The 21,047-nt window shown below is 39.5% G+C and overlaps 1 protein-coding gene across 1 annotated transcript in view; it reads left to right on the top strand.

Moving 5' to 3' along the window:
- grk3 (G protein-coupled receptor kinase 3) overlaps positions 1-21,047 on the top strand; it is a 102,028-nt gene that overhangs the window by 50,543 nt on the left and 30,438 nt on the right. The window contains exons 3-12 of the mRNA XM_033646570.2: positions 3,639-3,712; positions 3,866-3,967; positions 6,395-6,469; positions 8,707-8,768; positions 8,867-8,918; positions 11,635-11,726; positions 11,816-11,915; positions 14,314-14,392; positions 14,947-15,077; positions 16,378-16,472. Of these exons, the coding sequence (XP_033502461.1) occupies positions 3,639-3,712; positions 3,866-3,967; positions 6,395-6,469; positions 8,707-8,768; positions 8,867-8,918; positions 11,635-11,726; positions 11,816-11,915; positions 14,314-14,392; positions 14,947-15,077; positions 16,378-16,472 (862 nt within the window). The remainder of the gene's footprint in view (positions 1-3,638; positions 3,713-3,865; positions 3,968-6,394; positions 6,470-8,706; positions 8,769-8,866; positions 8,919-11,634; positions 11,727-11,815; positions 11,916-14,313; positions 14,393-14,946; positions 15,078-16,377; positions 16,473-21,047) is intronic.

The raw sequence follows: 21,047 nt of genomic DNA, 5'->3' as shown, positions 1-21,047 counted from the left end.
CACAGCAAATAATACAACACAGTCTCTGGCTTTTGTGTCATATCTAGCGTTGGCAAAAAGTGTTGTCGCGCATTTCCAATCTGTCATTAGCACAGCTAGCTTGTACTTTATTACATGAATGCCACTGTCAGACTGAACGTCCTGCTGATCCTGTTCAAACTTTAAAACTTTATATATATAAAAAAGAACCTGAATCCTTGAATATTCGTGTTGAACAGCCAAATCTGATCCCACTGGAATAGTTCTGAGTCGGATACAGCCCTGGTATTTGATCATTTATGTCTGGGGCTTGTTGAAAATCAGGTTTCAGTTCTTATCCCCAGCTGCTGCTGATTTAATCTTATAAAAAGAAAGTAAAAGTTTCTTCACAGGTTTACCTACACCACGTGTATGTGGGTATTTTTGGAAACAGGGTTTTTCCTCCTTTATTTAAAAAAAAAAAAAAAAAAAATCCCGTCCACACACACACACACAGTTTTTAAAAATCTAAAGTTTAAATAAAAATGCAAAACCACAATTGAAGTGCTGTCTAAACCAACAGGTTGTCGTAGTAGTGTTGGATTATGGAGCAGTGACCTCTGTACCATATTCATTTTCTTACTTGATATGGGGCAAAGTATAATTGCACTGTAACTTTGATTGAGTTCCCTGATTAATTACATTTTAAATCTTGTTCAGGAGCATCATATGTTCTTCTGATGCCACAACAACCTCAGTTCACACCTTGTTCCTGCGACAGTCCACTGTGACGTCCTCCAGGACAGTTGTGTAGGTCAGAGTGATGATCAGACTCGTGATCTGTGTCAAGAATCTTGTTAGCCGTCTATTTTTGCTAATACTTGATGCTAATCAGGTAAAGCCACAGAGGGGAGCGCACCAACACGCAAACACTGAGAGCCACAATGTCTCAGCAGCAAACAGCCCCAACACGCTGCTGCTGCTGCTGCTGCTGCTGCTGCTGCTGCTGCTGCTGCTCGGCTCCTTCCTCCTCTGTCCTCCCATCTCTCGTCGTCTCTGTCCTCCTGACGTCTCTGTTTTGACCACAGTGAACTGTGAAACCATGTAGCGGTGTCATAATGCTGCAGACGTTAGACAGTAATCAGGGGATCACCATAACCCAGCGGCCCGGCCTCCTGGCGGGCAGCAGCAGCGTCTACTGTACATCTCATCTCCGTGTCTCCACACCATTTTACACACATAGCCCGTAGCCACGGAGGCAATTGCCATGGCAACAGCGCATCTCATCTCTTAAAGCAATGTGAATGCGTTTTTACCCCCCCCACCTCCTCGTCGTGAGATTTGAATCCATTGTTGGTGTGTTTGAGAGTCATTTTCAGCCAAAAAATGCCTGGTGCCATCTTCTGTAATTATGAGGTGTGTGTGTGTGTGTGTGTGTGTGTGTGTGTGTGTGTGTGTGTACATTTGGAGGCTGGAGGCTCAGAATCAGCTGCAGCATCAGCCCTAATAAGAACAAGACAACCTGGATCCATTATTGAGGCTAATACAGTAGATGGAGCTGCCCTTACAATCATACGTTCATGTGATGTTCCAGCTGTTCACCTCAGTGTGTGTCTGTTGGACACGTTTGGGTTCACTGACATTTGACTCGCCCATTAAAGGTAGACTATGCAGGATTGTCGGTTACTGTGTGTAAACATGCTCGCCAGAGAAGATGAAAGTAAAAGTAAAATCCAGAATCACCGGGCACATCACCAGGATTTAAACACTGGAAATACTTTTTGGAGTTGTCAACAAAAACCTTCCTGTCTGAATTCATTCAGTCAAATTACAGACGTTCATACCGTTTGCCTGGTTTCCAACAGGTAGTCTCACTAGAAACAGAAATGGCGGACATGCTGTGGAAAGGGACCAGCGTGTCAAGTTGTTCGCAACACTTTTTGAAATCTTTTTCAATGCTGACGAGCTTATTATTTACCCGCAACACTTTGTATTAATTACACACACTGATATATCGCTCAAATCATGTGAAAATGAAACACAGAATCCTATCAGTCGAGTTTATCTCTTGTTCTGGATTGTGTAGATTAATACATCCATCCACTAAGACTTTTTTCTCATTTTAATAGTTAACAATAAAAGTTAAGAACATGTTTGTTCTTGTCGTTCAGGACGGGCCAGTTGTACAAGTGGGTGAGCCCATCTGTTTTTTTGTAGTTGTGTCTCTTGGATGCCTGCGTCAAACAGCCCTGACCTCACACTCATAAACTGGAGCAACTTCTCAGTTTCTGCAGTGTGTTGCATTGTGGGAAAGTAGTTTACAGGTGTTTTTTTAATGCATACGGACTGTCAGAAACAGTATCTAGCGCTAAACTGGGACGCAGCTCTTGAATGTCTGAACCACATTTTGTGCCAGTCCATCTACTACTGAAACTGTTCAATTAAAGGTCCACATTTGACTTGTACATAAGGTCACTCTCCTGTGTGAGCACATACAGATGTTTTGGTGTTGGACTGTGAAGGAATGAAGCATCTCTAACCCTTTCATTTTTATTTATTTTTTTGTTCTTTGTCTGTACTCTGAGAGGGGTATTTAACTATCACGTTACTGTTGTGCTCCTGTGGTTGAAACGGAGTGAACACATGTAGGAATTATCCTCAGGGCACCTTAAAGTAAAGTATGTATTTGTGTCTGAGTGCCTAATGGAGTTGACACTTTTTAAACTGGTCCGATGCTGAGCCAGTGGCTGCGCTCGGGGCGTTTGCACCACAAATTTACATCCACTAAAAGTGCTTGTTTTTGCCACTGACAGGCTCAGATTGTTTTTGTAAGTGTCTGACAACATTACGGAAAGGATCCCTACAGAGATAGAGCTTTTTGAAATAGAGTAAGATCCTTTTTGTTTAACCACAAACAGCCCTGAATTCACTATGGCCAAACCCACCAGACTCCATTTAAATGAAGAGCGATTTAAACATGTATAGAGGCAGCATGTTCACACATCTGACTGGTTGAATTAAGGGTTTATTTCAACAAAATAAGATTTGGGGATTGTCAGAAAAGTAGAAAGATGAACCAAGACAGCTTTTGTAGGTTTTATTTTGCCTCTGTCGACTTTTAACGAAAACGTGTGTAACGTGTGTTACATGATGATAAAATTACCGTTTATTTAAATGGAGTCTGGTGGGTTTGAGGGCAGTGATTTCAGGGTTGTTTTTGGTTAAACAAAAAGGATTTTACCCTTCAACAAAAAGGTCTGTCTCTGAAGGGATGCTTTCCAAAATGTTGTCAGACACTTCAAATAATTATTTGAGCGCTGTGGAGGACCAATTCCCAAAACTGTTGTTCCCAGCAGTAAAAATAGGGTTCAAGTTGAAAAATCCCGATCAAATTTCATGACAATCACCATGATTTCTGCTTTTTGATGACTCCTGAGTTATGCAGTGCTTGTTTTTCTTCGTTGGCTTTGTTGTAAGGCACCTCAACTCCTTGAATGTGGAGACCTATAAATACATTTGATTGTAATTGTGGTGCTACTGTCGTGGTTAAAAAAAGTTCACAGAACACGATGATTTTATCACTGGCATCGGGTTAATTGTAACAACAGCGAGTGTTTGTAAATGAATCAATCGTGTGGGATGTTCCTCCTCACTGTGTGTCTCTCCTTCCTGTCCTCCAGGCTTCCTACTGTTCAAAGACTTCTGTATGAATGAGATCGACGAGGCCGTGCCACAGCTCAAGTTCTACGAAGAAGTAAGTGTCCCATGTGTGTTCGGGATTAGACGGCATCGTGGGATGGGTGAGAGATTAGGCCTGTAATCCTGCTCACTCCCATTTAGCCCTCCCAGGAAGTGCTTTGCATTGTTGTGTCGTGGCGCTGAGATGACCTCGCGTGTCTTCTTTCAGATTAAGGACTACGAGAAGCTGGACTCGGAGGAGGAGAGGCTGAGCCGCAGCCGGCAGATTTACGACGGCTACATCATGAAGGAGCTGCTGTCATGTTCACATGTGAGCACACCGTCTGATCCACACTGCGTCACTAATGCACTCCAGGTCAAGTACATGCAGGGACACACAAAGTGCACCTGCTAGGACGAGGAGGCTCTGTCTCTGTGATGTAGTGGTTCCCAACTTGACGTCTCCCCGTCTCATCTGAGGGCTCTGAGATGACTGGAAGAATAGAAAATAAAAACATACTCCTCTAGAAAAGCTGCAGAACAAACTGAGGACATGGAGTTTTAAAGATGTAGCTGGAGGCAAGGAGGGTTTAGCAAAACATACATTCAGGTTGCATCATGGGAAGTGTAGGATTCAGTGCTTTTGAAGCTTTACTCATTTAAAGGAGCACTTCACCCCTCAAATGATCACTTGTATATCAGTTACTCACCCTGTGTTAGGTTCAGTTAATGAAGAAAACTTGCGCTTGCTTCCATGATGAATGAAGAATCCAAATCTGAGAGAATTTTTGATGAATTGAAGTCATAGGGGTCCACTTTTAATGACAGAAAAACTATATCAAAACATCAGTTTAGAAACTCTCACACAACTCGTGCAGTATAATCGAAGTCTCATTTATCTCAGTCGTATGCTCAGTACGTCTTTAAGAGAGACCTGAAAGGGAAACTTAACGATGCTCTCTTCAAAGCCAGACTCCATTGACAAAAACAGTAATTTTACCTCACTGAGCACAGGAGCTGCTGGTCTACTGCTGCTTCGATCAGTTAGTTTGCTTATGTTGTTGTGTGACTTTGGTGTTTGAAAGGGTTAGTTCGGTTTCCCCGAAGTCACACAATAACACAAACAAACTAACTGATCGAAGCAGCGGTAGACCAGCAGCTCCTGTGTTCAGTGAGGTAAAATTACTGTTTTTGTCAAGGGAGTCTGGCTTTGAAGAGAGCATAGATAGGTTTAACTGTTAGGCTACCTTCAGCCCTAGAGTCGTCTCCTTTGGTCTGAATCAGGGACTAATTTTGTTCCAAAGTTGTATAGTTGCCTAGAGTTGCTTCATGCTCGTGGACCAGATCAAATGCCTTGTGTGAGAAAGCTGCTCTTGATTGGTCAGAATTTCCATGCGGGAAAAATCCAGGAAGTAAAGCAAACGTTGAAGAAGAGTACACTTGCAAGATAAATGTGACACTTTCTAATGTCACAATGGAGGGACAACTACGCAGGTTGATTTTAGCGCTGCTCATCGTGGACTATATTGCTGTCATTGTTCAATTTAGTCAAAGCATACAGTTTGAAAACGAGGCGCGGCTCCAACTAGAAAACAATGTTTTGATGCATTGGATGTGCTGAATGTGCATATTAAGGCAGTACAGGAGGAGGTGCACATTAATAATCCTCCAGGACTGTAACATGCTCATGTTTAACCCAAACAATGTGTCATGTGACTGCAGTTGCTTCACATCCAGGTCGGAACACCTTCTCACCACAAACCAACCGCACCAGAGTTCCTTTGTAACCAGACTGAGACCACCTCTTCAAGAAGGTCTCAGTCTGGTTGTTTTGGTGCTCACCGGAGTGCGATTGCTGTGTTCACACCTGCCCAAACGAGCCGCTTTTAGGGGGAACTTCAGTTTGATTGAACTGAACCAAACAGGGCAGGTGTGAAAGCACCCTAAGTATAGTTCTGCATGAGTGTATGAGAGTTTGTAAACAGATTTCTGATATAGTTTTGCTGCTGTTGTTTTTTTTTTGTTTTCTCTTCCACAAATTTAACCCTCAATCTTGCTTTTAAATGATCACTAAAGGTCTACAGCTGAGTGCGGTAGAGGAATTCAGCATTTGAATTATGCATTACATAGTTATGTTGGATAGGTTATTTTTAAATGAAATAATTATATAGAAATTGTTACAAGCAATTCATTTTGTGTTTGTGTGACAAAACAAATACTTAAACATGATGCTGACAAAAAAGTCAGATAAATTAGCATTATTTGGCATAAATTAGCATAATTTTACTACTACAGTTCAGTTCTGTTGTTTTATTTTGACTGTTTTTTTTTGCTCTAGTGGTCACAGTTACTGGATTTTCTCCAGAAAAATTCAATAAATATGACAGAGTGAGACCAAACTACGTCCATACTATATTATAGTAACTCTACATATGATGTACCAACTCAAAAAAGTGAGTGATGGTGTTCATATCCCCCACAAACAGCACACCACAGTGCAGCTTTTGTCCTCCAGCAAGGCAACAATTTAGGATGTAAAGCAGAGTTAATGCTCGCTGCTGAAGGGAGGAAGTTATTAAACACACCACCCACCCACCCACGCACACACACGCAGATATTAGTCCTCTTCATGGTGACGTCCTGGTTGTGTTACACTAGGGGACGCGCATTGTCTTACAGAGAAAACAGAACTGAAACTACTGGTAAAGCTGCATTTTCTGTAATGACCCTTCCTTTTATTTCCTCCTCTTTGTCTCAGCCGTTTTCAAAGAAAGCAGTGGACCATGTGCAGAGTCACTTAGCAAAGAAACAGGTTCCCCCGACTCTCTTCCAGGTAAAACATCAACCTTTCAACATGTTTATCAGTGTTTCAGTTTCTTCTTTTCCTGATTTAACAGCAAGAAACACATGACATATGATGTATTGTTGTTCACAGGTGTGCTGTCCCTGTTGTGACATAAACAAAACTATATTCAGAGTAATGTAATAAAAATACCACACACTAAACTCTCAGCACAAGAAATGATTTGTGCTCTGCAGTGATGGCCGACAGTGGATAATTAAAGTATTGGAGACCTCCCTTATTTTTGTACTTTGCACCCTCGACACATCTGAGGGTGTAAATTATGCACACACACTCTCTCTCTCTCTCTCTCTCACACACACACACACACAGAGTAACCTTTACAGGCCTTACTTTTACAGGATGCTGCAGTTTCTGACCTTTCTCAAAATGGCTGTAGTGGATTTGTGTGATGGCTGGGCGATATAAAAAACAAAACAGATAAAACTTTTTGCAACACCTGTCAATATTGATATACGTAATTTAAAAAAAAAATCTTCCCCATTGAGTTTAGGAATCTCATAAAGATTAACGTGATGGCCACCTATGGTCGTTCTCTGCTGCGGCTAATAATAGCTTTGTGTCTGTGATGCTATTGGCTGTTAGTAAGTTGTCAGGAAATGTTGTTCTGTCGGCGGGTTACGAAAGTTACTCATTTCCTTATTAAAGGTTCACTATGGAGGATTTTCCTGAAAAACAGTGTCACACAGTGTGTAGACTCATGCAGAAGTAATCCCTCTCAGTCGTCACGTATGACCCACTCTCAGTGTGTGGTGGTGTATTTGTCTGCAGAGACTCTGCCCTCTGTCTGTATTCTCTGTGTTGTGGATGTTTTGTGTTCCCCCACAGCACTCAGGTGAGGTCGGGGCTTTATAAAAAGATAGTGACCAGGAGCCAGACTGTAAGCAGCAGGCATCCAAGAGACACAGTGCAGAAAAAGCACAAATATAGCAAGATGAAACGCCACACACTTTCGCTGCAGCGGGCTGCCCCCGACTAAGAATTTACCTTGTCAGCCAGTAGTTGTCATTTAGGCCCGTTAGTCGACTAGTCGCCCGAATGTTTACAATATTAATTCAATTATTAAATGATATATTTTGGTGGTTTGAGTTGAAGGTGTGAGAAAGAATAGTATCAGTAACATTGTTAACACTGTGCTACATTACAGAGAAATACAAACCGTACTAATGAACCTTCATTAATATAGGCCTATATTTTATCTCCAAGTGCACGTCACACACTGAGTGAGCCGCCTGTTAATGACGCTGTGGGCTAATGGGCATGTAGCTACTTCCATGTTTCAGATGATACGTCATGTTTGTAGTCGACCAATGAAGATGAGTTTACGTATCACCTTGGGTTCGTCCTTCACCTTCTCAAAATGATCCCACACTTTGGATTTCCTGCCCGACATGTTATTAACTAGCCTGTGGAATAACCACAGGTACCAGCCCTGGAAATTAACCTGACTCCTGTCTGACTGCTGAGCGTGGACACTTCCTGTGTCTGTCCTTTCACATTAAATTCCCACATGGTCCAGTCATATAGGTTTTGATTTATTTTGACAAGGGGCAGCTCCTTATAACTAAGCGACCAATGACCTTTCTGGTTGACTATCAGGGGGCAGCCTCTCAAACCGTATACTTTTAGGGAAATGTTTCTAAAAGTGTTTGTGTATTTTCTATCGCCCAGCCTTGATTTGCAGTTTGTTTTCATCCCCTCCAACTCTATCAAAATTATTTTTAAACTCCGGATTCTCAGATTCATGCTGCTGGTAATTACATTCATACATTCAGAGAGGCGCATCAATTGCCAAAAGGCCACCCAGGAAAATGAAATACTGAGAAACAAGAGTTCTTTCAGCTCAGTAAATCTAATCAACAATTTCCCGCTTTAGACTACAACAACACGGCTCTTATCCTGGATTCAGTTTATCCCCAGTGATATTGCATCAACCTGTCAGTATTTCCTGTACAGTTTGCGAGCCCTTCGGTGTCGCTCAGATTTTTATGTTCAGCTGGAAACACTGAGGCGTCTTTGGAGCAAACACACAAATGTTCACTGGGAGTTTCTGTGCAGTGGATTAACTTTAACAGCAGACAACAGGAGGCAAACAGAATCTTCGTGAAGTCAAGATCAGTCATCACAGCAGTGCACAGAGGATATATTCACAAACATTGGCAGATAATTTAAACCTCATAGTTATGACTGTGTCTGTCCCCCTGCAGCCATACATAGTGGAGATCTGTGACAGCTTGAGAGGGAAGATCTTCCAGAAGTTCATCGAGAGGTGAGACGGGGAGGTGGAGGGGATGGATGGAATAGCTTCATCATTTGTTCAACTGATCCACTAAATTCACATTTTACCTTCTGTGTTTTTCCCCTCAGTGACAAATTTACTCGCTTTTGCCAGTGGAAGAACGTGGAGCTCAACATCCACGTGAGTACAAGCTTTAAAGTCACTGTTCACAGCTGTTGTTTGGTTCATTGGGTCCAGACCAGAGCTCCTCCAAGTCTGATAGTCATGCTCTCAATTTTGGAACTACTGCTCCCATGGTGCTTTTGGGGATGCCAACAGGAAGTATAATGTCGCCACACTGTTCGCCTTAATTTGAGGCTTTTTGTGCGATGATTCTCAGTGAAGTTCTGCAGTTGTAAGGAGTGTCTGTTTTCTATCATTTCTAAGCCAGTTTTTGGATATTTATTGATAAGTTAACCTTTAAACCCTTGAATTTTGTTGAATCTGTCTCTTCAGATCTTCAGCTTTATGGAGGTACAATACTAAATTGCTCGACAGTTGCGTTAAAGTGTCAGGCAGGGACTTTTTAAGCCTGTATTGGCAAATTGTCACCATTAAATGTTTGCCAAATTAGCTATTACTAGTTCCTGTTTACAGTGTACCCATGCATGTGCAGACAGCTGTCACTGGATTACTTTGATACTGAAGAAAACAAGATTTCTAAGTGAATTTCTGGACGTTAATTTGCAACAAATAAACCTTTGTACCCTTGAATCTTTCTCTTCAGTTGTTTAGCTTCCTGAGGTACAGTCCTTTATTGCTGGAGTCTTTTTTTTAAGTGACAGCCAGAGACTTAATAGATCTGTGGTTCCCAACTAGTCCTGCCACGGAGTCCAAGTTTCTCCTTTGTCATTAGCTCAAGGTCCACACAGTTAAATACGAGTGTGGCCATGTCGTCGAGCTAGTTTGCTGTCTCTGACAAGTAGCTGTCTGTAAAGATAGTGTGTTTTTTCAAACTTGACACGTTTGAAAGCCACTTGCGCTCCATTCAGAAAGGACCTGCCACCCACTTTTGTGCCGCAACCCACCAGTTTTGAACCATTGTTATCTTACTATATAATGACGAAAACTCAGTCTGTGTGTGTGTTCCACGTTTTTCTCCTCACTGACTTGGTCAATCCATGTGAAATTTGGCACAGTGGTAGAGGGTCATGGGAGGATGCCAATGAAGCAATATTACATCAATTGGCCAAAGGGGGGCGCTATAGCAACCGATTGAAATTGCAAACTTTGAATGGGCATATGTCATGCCCCGTATGTCGTAGAGACATGAAACTTTGCACAGAGATACCTCTCCTCATGAGGAACACATTTGCCTCAAGAACCCATAACTTCCGCTTATATAGATTTTCTGCCATTTTGAATTTTTTGAAAAACAGTTCAAATCGACCTCTTCCTAGGAAGTTTGAGTGATCTGCATGAAACTCAGTGAACATAATCTAGGGACCAATATCTAAAGTTCCCTCTTGGCAAAAGTTGGAAAACTTACTAAAACTGAGCTTCTATAAGGCAATGAATATTGCGGAGGGCGTGGCTCATCACATAAAGGTGTATAACATCTCAAGGGTTTCACCCATCACCACGCAACTTTGTAGGCATATGACCACACATAATCTGAGGGGACCCCTCCATTATTGACCCCATCAAACAAAATGGGGGCGCTAGAGAGCTCATTTCTTATCTAGGCCTAACCACCATATGGATTTTTACTAAACTTGGTAGATATGTAGAACAGGACGCCTCAAGGTGACTGGAGAAATTTAACTCTAATTGGCAACTGGGTGGCGCTATAACAACAGAAAAATGCTTCAAAATGGCTAAAATGCGACCAATCGCTGTGGCTCCCCCTGTGGACAAATGTTTCGGGTTTTTTTTCTAATTTTTGGTATGACTAAGTCATGGTATGGTATGCTGTACATAATCACGGAAACTGTCAGTCAGTCATTCTGTCTGTCCCACGTTTTTCAAAAACTCTGTCTGAATACATTTAGTAGATTATATTTACAAACTGTTTATATTAAAAGTATGCCGAATTACTCATAAGCAGCTCAGGTGAAGCAGGGAGGTTCTGCAGCTATAAGGAGCAGATCTCGGCTTTATGGACGAACGATACTAAATTATTGGAGAATTGCTTTAAAGTGTCAAGCAGGGATTTTTAAACCTTTATTTGCAAAATGTCTCCATTAAAAGTATGTCAAATTAGCTATTACTAGTTCCTGCAGTGTACCCATGGACGTACGGACAACTATTTTGATACTAAAGAAAACGTAATAACCTCATGGTTCTCAGGCAAGTTCTGCAGTTATAAGCAGCACCTTTTTTCTATGACATCTAAGCGAATTATTTGAACATTTATTTGCCATGTTTATAGTTGACTTTATTGTGACTGTAAGGGTTGTTTGCACGTGTTGCTTTCTCCCTCCGACATCCTTTCTTCAAATCTCTCGCCTTAGTTTAAAAAGCTCTGGTCCAGACCAAAATAAAAATCAAAAGTACACTCTTAGTTCCCGTCCATTTCATGTTTACGCCGACTTACTACAAATGAACCAAGAGATGTAAACATCACACCATATGGACTGACAGGTAACTCATTCATTGGACAGCTGTAGTGACTCATGCTGCATCATCAGGATCAAGATCAGAACAGTGTTTGTTCCGGTGACTGATAACGAGTCATGCAGCACTTCACTGCAACTAATGTGTTTACTTCTGTTATTTGGTGCCAAAAAGAGAAGAGAAGAAGCAGGCGATTCTGAACCGTTTTCAGGGTTCCCACGGTCATGAAAGTCTTGGAGAAGTTCAAATCCACCAATCGGTTTCAGGTTTAATTCCCTCTGCTCTTTATCCCCCCTCTCAGCTGACCATGAACGACTTCAGCGTGCATCGGATCATCGGCCGGGGCGGCTTCGGCGAGGTGTATGGCTGCAGGAAGGCCGACACGGGGAAGATGTAAGGAACAAGAACAGAAAGCTTTAAAGGACTCGATCATGCTGTGACTGCTGGTGTGTCATCTGTGGCGTTTGTTGTTTGAATGTCAGGTACGCCATGAAATGTTTGGACAAGAAGAGGATCAAGATGAAGCAGGGGGAGACTCTCGCGCTCAATGAGAGAATCATGCTGTCGTTAGTCAGCACAGGGGTGAGTTATACCCGCCAGCAGCTACTGGTCAGTGTTTATTAGAGACTTGTTATAACGAGGCGAAGTAGAGATGTAGGCCTCACTGCACTGAGAAAGGTAACAGCACAGTTCTTACGTGGAGATTAGTTGTTCATAAACATTTACACCCAGTACTTATCAGGTGATATATGACCTATTTATCTGGAATCACAAAACATTACACCAATTATGTCAGACTAAATGACCATATAGGGCCTGGTGAGATCATTCCCATTCATTTTAAATATTAGAAACTTTGGAACAGACATATTTCTCCATGTACGCAGATAAGATTAAGTCATACCTTCAGTGAGAAAGGTTAAAGAGACGTCCACATTAGAGACGTTATGTTAGCAATAACGGTTTTACAAACGGTTTTACCCTCTTTACATCGGCTCCCTGTTTGTTTTAGGATTGATTTTAAGATCCTATTGATTACTTTTAAGGCAGATTACATTTCAGACCTTTTAATCCCTGATGAATCTGTGCATCGTGAGATCCTCGGGCAGAGGTCTTTTATCTGCTCCAGACTGAAGACTAAAGGGGACAGAGCTTTTGAAATCAGGGCCCTGAGGCTCTGGATAACGTTCCTGGGACATAAGTCTGTCTCAGTCAATGTCTTCATTCAAGTCTCTCCCAAAAACATACTTCTATCGGAAAGCATATCCTGATTTTATCTGAGCTGTCTGTTTTTCTGCTATTTTATTGATATTAATTTTCATTTATTATATTTCCCTTTGATCCATGTCTGTACTCTTTGTGATCCTGGTGGCGGGCTGACTTGAACTACAGCCTGCCACTAGGAACACAGCTCAAAACTGAATTTTATTTGGGAGGGGAGTATGGAGACCTGGGCACTGGTTAGATGGAGGAAAGTTTACAACAGTTTATCTACTCGCACGACCCACATTGTTACGATACAAAACTGGTTGAATATCAGTGAGTTATCTCTTAAAGTATAATTTTGATGTACTTGTTCTTAACCTTAAGTTCTATTCGGACGGGATTAGTTTTACAGGGATGTGGACTAATGTCAGTTTACCGCAGGATGTCTGTAATATAAATGTCTGAGTTGCACGTGACAAGAAATCTCCGTAATTCTACCAGAGATGGGAGCGGTAACTCGGTTTGCGCCCTGGCGTCACCTCCCATCGGCATGTGTGTGCTACGTTGCTTCCTGTAAGCATCAGCTGAAGGATAATAATAATTAATGATTAGCAATATGAAATATTGCCCATGATCAGGATTGTGTGTACACAACGATTAGCAATATGGATTTATATTAGGCCTACCTAACACAACCAGAAGTCTCGTGGCTCTGAAAAGTGCTTTTGTCTCGACCTTCTTGATTGGTCTCCCACGTACACTAGGGCTATGCCATCATTAGAAGAATGTGCACTATCACGACTGCCGACAACACCGAATGCTTCTTCAAGCGCCTCCATCATCGAAAAAAATGAGGAAAACTTTGTAAACTTGGAAAAATGGTTGTAGTAGGACGTGACGAAATATTTACACATATTTTTACAGAGGATCGCGTTCGCATGGGATTAATATACCCGAGGTATTTTCTTCTGACCGTTTTACAGAAGGTAAAAGTCTCCGTAATTTTTACTGACATTATCCGGAATGATTACAGACATGGCGCGTTCGGACGGGACTAAAATCCCTGGTAATAATTACTTTACTTTACTTTTACGTAAGGCTTTTGTGCAGTGTACCCCACCTGCAAACACAAGGTAATGTGTGCTTTAGATAATTGTATGAACTAAATGAAAGTTAATTAATGTATGACAGCTTTACTTCTTTATCAGGAGCATAATGAGGTTGCTGGTTATAGAACAGCATTAGGTGCTGTCTCTGTTTTGCCAGCAAGCATAGTTGGTATAGTTTCACTAGAATTAAGTGGCGAGCCAGCAGCAATGTGTGTGAAATTAATGTCTGATAATCTAAACGACTATGAACTCAATATTACTTAGAGACTGGAAGGGACGGCACTCGGTGTGCTCCAGCCATAAATGCTCCACAAACTTTCAACTGATTTTACCACGAGGCTGTTAGTGGCGTTCATGTCCTAACAGACCTGTTATCTGTTGGCTTTTCCTGCTCCCATTAAAACTCGTCTATTGGTCAGCCTTTAGTCGAGACCCCATGTGACGTTGCAGACAGGTATGAAGAGACATTTAAGCAAGTATTTTAGGCTAATAGGTGTAAAATTATCCAATATTTTACAAAACGCAAAGAGAAAAGATCAAAATATTATCATTTTTTTGCTGATGCTACTTCTGCTCTTCAGTGTAACTAGGATCTGTTAGTCGTATTGGAGTATTTCTACTTTCTTGTATTTGTATTTTGACTCTCTGACTCTCTGTGTCTGCAGGACTGCCCGTTCATCGTGTGCATGACGTACGCCTTCCACACCCCCGACAAGCTGTGCTTCATCCTGGACCTCATGAACGGTAGGATGACCTCCACCCTCCACCCCCACCTGCCCAGATTATTAAACCCGACCCCAGTCAGTCCATACTGAGACGCACAGATTGGATTACTCAGACAGTCAGACAGTCAGGTCATTCCTCCCACAGAGAATCAAGAGTTGATGGGATTTTGACCTCACTGCTGACGCCTCACGACCTGCATTTGTATTATCCCTCCTCACATCTAAAACCAGCTCTGCTCTGCTCTGCTCTGCTCTGCTCACACCTCATTGTTTCCTCGTACGGGTTTCTTTATCAAAGCCCTGAGTCACCTCTTAGAGTCGACACAGTCATCATGGTACAGCGTACAGTATGAGACTGTAGCCCTAGCTGAGCTATAAATACAGTCAGTCAATACATGTGAAGACAGTGATGGTTGGGGGGGGGGGGGGGGGTCACAGAAGGCTTCCCGTCGATTCTCATTTTCCTCCCCGAGAGGGTTACCATAATGTATTGATGGATAGAGGCATGAGGTAGTATGAGGTCATACTGACACACTATGTTGTGTATATCATTGTGTGTGTGTGTGTTTTCAGGGGGTGACCTGCACTACCACCTGTCTCAGCACGGTGTGTTCAGTGAGAAAGAGATGCGTTTCTACGCAGCCGAAATCATCCTGGGTCTGGAGCACATGCACAACCGCTTCGTTGTCTACAGAGACCTCAAGGTGCGCTGTCTGGTTTTGTAATGTATAAAGAATGTCAGGTGATTTATTTGGTGCTTTAGATTGGATTATGGTGCATAATAATGTAGGAATGCACTTTTGCTTTGTGCTTTTTAATATATTCTTTTTATTTTTTTACTTTATGTTTATACATTGTTTTTGTTATTTCATATTTGTGTATTCTTTTTATTTTTAATTTATTATATATATATATTTTCTTTTTGTTTTTTCCATTTTTATACATTCTTTTTATTTATTTTACTTTTTTTACATTCTTTAATTTTTTTTTTCATTTTTAGATATTCTTTTTATTTTTTGTTCTTTATTTTTTATATATGCTTTTATTATTTATTTCAATTTTACATATTCCGTTTTATTTTTACTTTTTTATATATTTTTTTGTTTATTTATTTTTTATATATTCTTTTTTGTTTATTTCATTTTCGTTATTTTTTTTTGCCTTTTTTATATATTGTCTTTGTTTATTTTTACTTTATCAGTATTTTTTTTGTTAATTTCATTTTTATGTCATTTTTTTCTTTTTACTTTTTCATATACTTTTTCATTTTTTAATATATTCTTTTTTATTTCTTTTTAATTTTTATATTAATTCTTTTTGTTTATTTCATTCTTTTTATTTATTTTATTTTTTTGATATATTACTAATAATGATAGAAAATTTAGTCTATTCATTATTCACATATATTTATAAGCAAGTCTGATATTCAGATTATTTAATGGAAATATTTAGAAAACAGTCCAGTGAAAGGAATGACATGTGACACAGATTCAAACCTGAAACATCAAAGATGTGCATGATGCGACTCAGTCCACTGATACACCATCACATCTCCACAAACGCTGTTTCAAAGCCACAGATTGATATCAGCCATGTTTTCAGCTGTCCTCTGTTTTTCCTCTGATCCCCCTGTTTGGACTGGTTGCCATAATAACAGATATATTCTGCTGGAAGTCAGGGAACAGTTTTAGGGCTTCAATAAACAGTGCAGAACAATGCAGATAATACTTTGAGGCTGAGTGTTGGAGGGGGAAGACAGAGAGTGAGTCACGTTTTTTTGCCAAACAGCGGAGGATAACCAGGACAGGAGGTTTTTCTTTTATTGTCTGTATCCACGCAGAGTTTTTCTCCTGGTGAGCGGAAATTGGAGCTTAAGTCGTGAATTAGTGGGGTCTCCAACATTGTTTCCTACGCTTATGATGTTATCTCTTGTATTCACCATCAATATCACCCTCTCTATCCCTCCTCCCTGTGTCTCTGCCCATGTGTGTGTCCTCCCTTCAGCCAGCTAATATCCTGTTGGATGAGCACGGTCATGTTCGTATCTCCGACCTCGGCCTGGCCTGCGACTTCTCCAAGAAGAAGCCCCACGCCAGTGTGTAAGTACCTGTGTTAAAGGATTTACTGCTCCAGGGGGAGGTGGGGTGATTTAAAGACTGGTCACTGATTTTGATCCCAACGGTGCTGTTGAAAAGTTTGTAATCAGCTGTTACACTGATGTTTTTCTTCTTTCCTTCGATCATAACGACTTTACAGAGGTAAAAACAACATAAATCAGACACTTCAGACACACACTTGTCTTAGTTACATTTCTAAACAAGAGGAATGTAATGGGTCAGTGTCCCCAGTGTCTCATGACACGGGAGAATGCTGTGTGAACTTCGATTTTGAATTTGTTTTACAGTCCAGACAAGTCGTAGAGACCCTTGATTGAACCACAAGGGTGCAACTGGGCTCTGACTATTGAGTTAGTCTGGTTTTTAGGGATGCACGGTAACATCGGTATAGTGTTGTCACGATACCAAAATCTTTGTTTCGGTACTAATACCAATATGAATTTGGATACTTTTCGATACTCTTCGGTACTTTTCCTAAGGAAAAGTCCTTTTGGATACAAACCTTTAGAACAATAAATAGGGGTAACGGTACCAAAAAAATCATGGTTCGGTAAGTACCTCGGTACAGACGTCACAGTTTGGTAACTCAAATGTTCCACCAAGTTGGTGTTGTCTCGTGTTGTCTCCCTTTGCGAGGCAGACTTTCTCTTGTCTTTTTTCACATGCGCCAGCTGCGAATGTTGATACAGGTGTTGTCATACACACCACTTGCGCAATCTGTGCTCCAGTAGGAACAAAAAAGGCGTTTGTGTGCATAAATGAGTAAAATAAATTAAATAAATTAATGAATTGAATCAATTTTAAAGTACCGGTCTTTTCCAAATGCAGTATAGTACCGTTTGGAATACTCTAGTACCGCGGTACTATTTTAGTACCGGTATACCGTGCAACACTACATCGGTACATCATCAGCAGATAAAGGCTTTGAAATGAAATATTAGCATCAGCCTGAAATGAACAATTTGCCGATACGACAGGGAAATAAAATGCCATTTTAATAATGCAGCTGAGCTCCTGTGTGAGAGCAGAGGCTGAGCAAAACAGCAGCGAAACACCGCTCTCCGTAAACAACAGCTAAATGCAGAGTGAGGCTGTTTATTTATGTTATTTACTGAAGTTATGAGAACTTGTTTTCATTTTAGCTCAGGATGTTCGTCTCTTGGGTTTTGCTGTCATCTTTGGTGCATGGTGTTTCCCCATCCTGCTTAAAGGAGAGACAATCAGTTTTGTAGAACCAACGGTAGTCACACTCATCACGCCACTGCTGTTGTGAGCATTTATACTTGTGCGGTGGTGTGTCTGTGTCACTCTGCAGTTACAAGTACACAAATCAGCTTCACTATAACTCGCAGCATTCACAGACAAACACTTGTCTTTATCTGGACACATTTTCCCCACAAATACAACATGCTAACGTTATTAGCACAAGCCTAAGGCATTTTACATTGTATAAATTAGCTTAGTGGCTAGCAGACTTTTCCTCTGCTCATATAAAACCAGGGACAACAGCAACATTTACAAAGGTAACATTACATAATTTGGCTCCATTACAACTCACAAGGTTCACTGATAAAACAACTGTCTTATACTAAACACGTTTTCCAAACAAATATAACATGCTAACGTTATTAGCACAAGCCTATGGCATTTTACATTGTATAAATTAGCCTAGTGGCTAGTGGACTTTTCCTCTGCTCATATGAAGCCAGGATAAATCACACACAAGACTAAAGATGCTATTTTAGTGGAGGCTTTATTTTCTTTGATCCCTCTGCAGTCTTGAAGAGGTTTATGCTGTAATTTGTCGGGACTTTCTACAGCATAAAAGCACCAAAAACCATTCAGACATTTAGAGTCGTCGTCTCACACATCTGACTTTTGGGGCAGGAGATTACAAACTTTTCAACAGTAATTGAACCAGTAATTATGACTGTCTTTAAACTGTTTTTTGGGTAATGTTATGGTCATTTTGTAATTTCGCTCAGGGCTGAGTTTGACGAAGGGAAAAAAAAGATTTAGCTGACTATTCAATATTATCAGTCCACTTGTACCATGACTGGAAAAGTAAAGATTTTAAGACTTCATCCAATGGGTCAGGCGTGTTTTTGTGTAGCTGTACCAATGAACATGTTCCTCTCTGACAAATGAAATCATCCTAATCTACATTCAGAAGGAAATATTTACACAGTTTGCAGCTCTCTGTGGTTCTGATTAAATTATTCATATTGATTAATCCAGTGTTTCTTAAATGTTGCTTTACTTTGGAAGGATGTGTTGCAAATGCACATAATGATGCTGAAAACATCCTGAAAGATGGGAGACATTTATTATGCTGCACTTAATTTTTAATGCACTTGCCTCTGATATCCATTGTGAGAGACGGTTTTCCTCACAGTGATGTCATTGATTTTCTTTGCTTAATGTCCTGTTTATTTATAGAGATATATGCATGCAGCTGTGTTGTCAGACCTGATGATCAATTAGATGTTTGTTGATACGAGACTTTAAAAGGTTTGATTTTATGGTTTTGTTAATGAGACAAGAAAGAAAAATATAATAATAATCAGTGAGCCTGCTGGTGATGCAGGTCACATGTTTCTCCTGCAGCATCTTTCTGTAATACAGCAGCAGCTCCAGTAATTTACCAGAAGCTAAAATGCCGTGCGGAACAACAACCATTATAACGAGAGACGAGGGAAAATATTTCATTACCCACCTTCTCCTCAAATATTAATCCTGCCCGAATGTGTAGAGCTGCAGTGGAAGCACATATCCTCCAATGTGATGAAGAAAAACCTCATTATGATGAGATACTTTCACAAAATAATGAGCTGGTATTTCATAATATATGCGTTTCTCATTATTTTGAGGTGGTGTGTCATTATGTTGGGATACGAGGCCAATTTCTGAGAAACTAAGTCACTTTGGGGAGATACTTAATGATGTTTTCAAGATAAGAAAATAATTATTTTGAACAAGTTTGTCATTATTTTAAGAAAATGTCTCAAAATAAAGTCTCTATGTTAAGATACTAAGTCTTTATTTTCAGATAAGCACGTCATTATTTTGTGAAAGTTTTTTTTTCTTACTTTTGAGATGCTAAGTTATTATTTTAAGATGCGCTATTGTAGATATTAATATTTCAAGATACGCAGGTCATTATTTTGACATACTTAAGTTATGATCTATAGATATTATGTCATGATTTCCAGAGAAGCAACACATACTTTTGATATGTTGTCATTATTTGGAGACACTGAGTCATAATTTTGAGACGAGTATGTCATTATTTTGAGATATTATGTCACTGCTTTTTGATAATAAGCCATTAGTTGAGATACTCATTTTTTTGATACACAGAGTCATTATTTCGAGATGAGCAAGTCATTACTGAGTCATTATTATGAGATAACATGTCATTATGATGGGATACTAAGCCATTTTTTGAGACATGGTTGTTTTGCAGTACAAAGTTATTATGTTTAAGTACTAAGTCGTTGTTTTGGGACACCAAATTATTATATTTAAATAAGTATGTTATTATTTTCAGGAAGTTTATTTTTTATTTTTGAGATGCTAAGTAATTATTTCAAGATATGCAAGTCATTATTTGAGAAAGTAAAGTCATACTTTATAGATAAGCAAATGATCATTTCTGAATTTTTTGGACATACTGAGTCATTTTGAGATATTATGACATTCTTATAGATATTAAGTCATTATTTCCAGATGAGCAAGTCGTTATTTTGAGATAGTGATTCATATTTCAAGAAAAGCAAGTCATTTATTTAAAATACCAAGTCATTATTTTGAGATCAGCAGATTATGATTTTGTGAATTTTTATAAATACTTCTTGATTATTTCGAGATAAGCAAATCATCAGTATGAGAAATGTTTTTAAGTTTTTAGGTACGACTGCTGCTGTTCATAGATATTATGTCATTATAGATACTAAATCATTATTTCCAGGTAAGTCATTATTTTAAGATATTTTAATTATTTTGAGACAGTCATAATTTGGAGATTATTTTGAGATGAGCAAATAATTATTTTGAAATAATAATTTATAATTTCAAGATAAGCAAGTCATTATTTTGTAATTGTTTAATTTTTTTATATTTTTTGAGATACTAAGTCATTATTTTTGATAAGTTATGTCTTTATTTTGACATACGATAGATAAGCAAAAATCATTTTGTGAATTTTTTTTGAGATACTAAGTCATGATTTAGAGATTCTTAATTGTAGATATATCAATTTTCAAGATATGCAAGATAAGCAAATTATTTTAAGATAACAAATCATCAATATTTTCTTTATTTTTGAGACACTTAGTCATTATTTCTAGATATTATGTCTTGTTTTTGAGGCACAAGGTCATTATTATACAATATTACGTCAGCATTACAGTTACTGAATAATTATTTAGAGCTATGCATGTCATTATTTTGAGATGTTATGTCCCTTTGAGACATGAAGTCATGATCTCGAGACAAGCCATACATTTCTTGAAGAGAATTTCTCATTATATTGAGATATCAAGTCATCATTTAAAA

This window comes from Epinephelus lanceolatus, chromosome 19, assembly GCF_041903045.1.
Source record: "Epinephelus lanceolatus isolate andai-2023 chromosome 19, ASM4190304v1, whole genome shotgun sequence".
NCBI classification, from domain to species: Eukaryota; Metazoa; Chordata; class Actinopteri; order Perciformes; family Serranidae; genus Epinephelus; species Epinephelus lanceolatus.
This window is presented reverse-complemented; position numbering and strand designations above follow the sequence as displayed.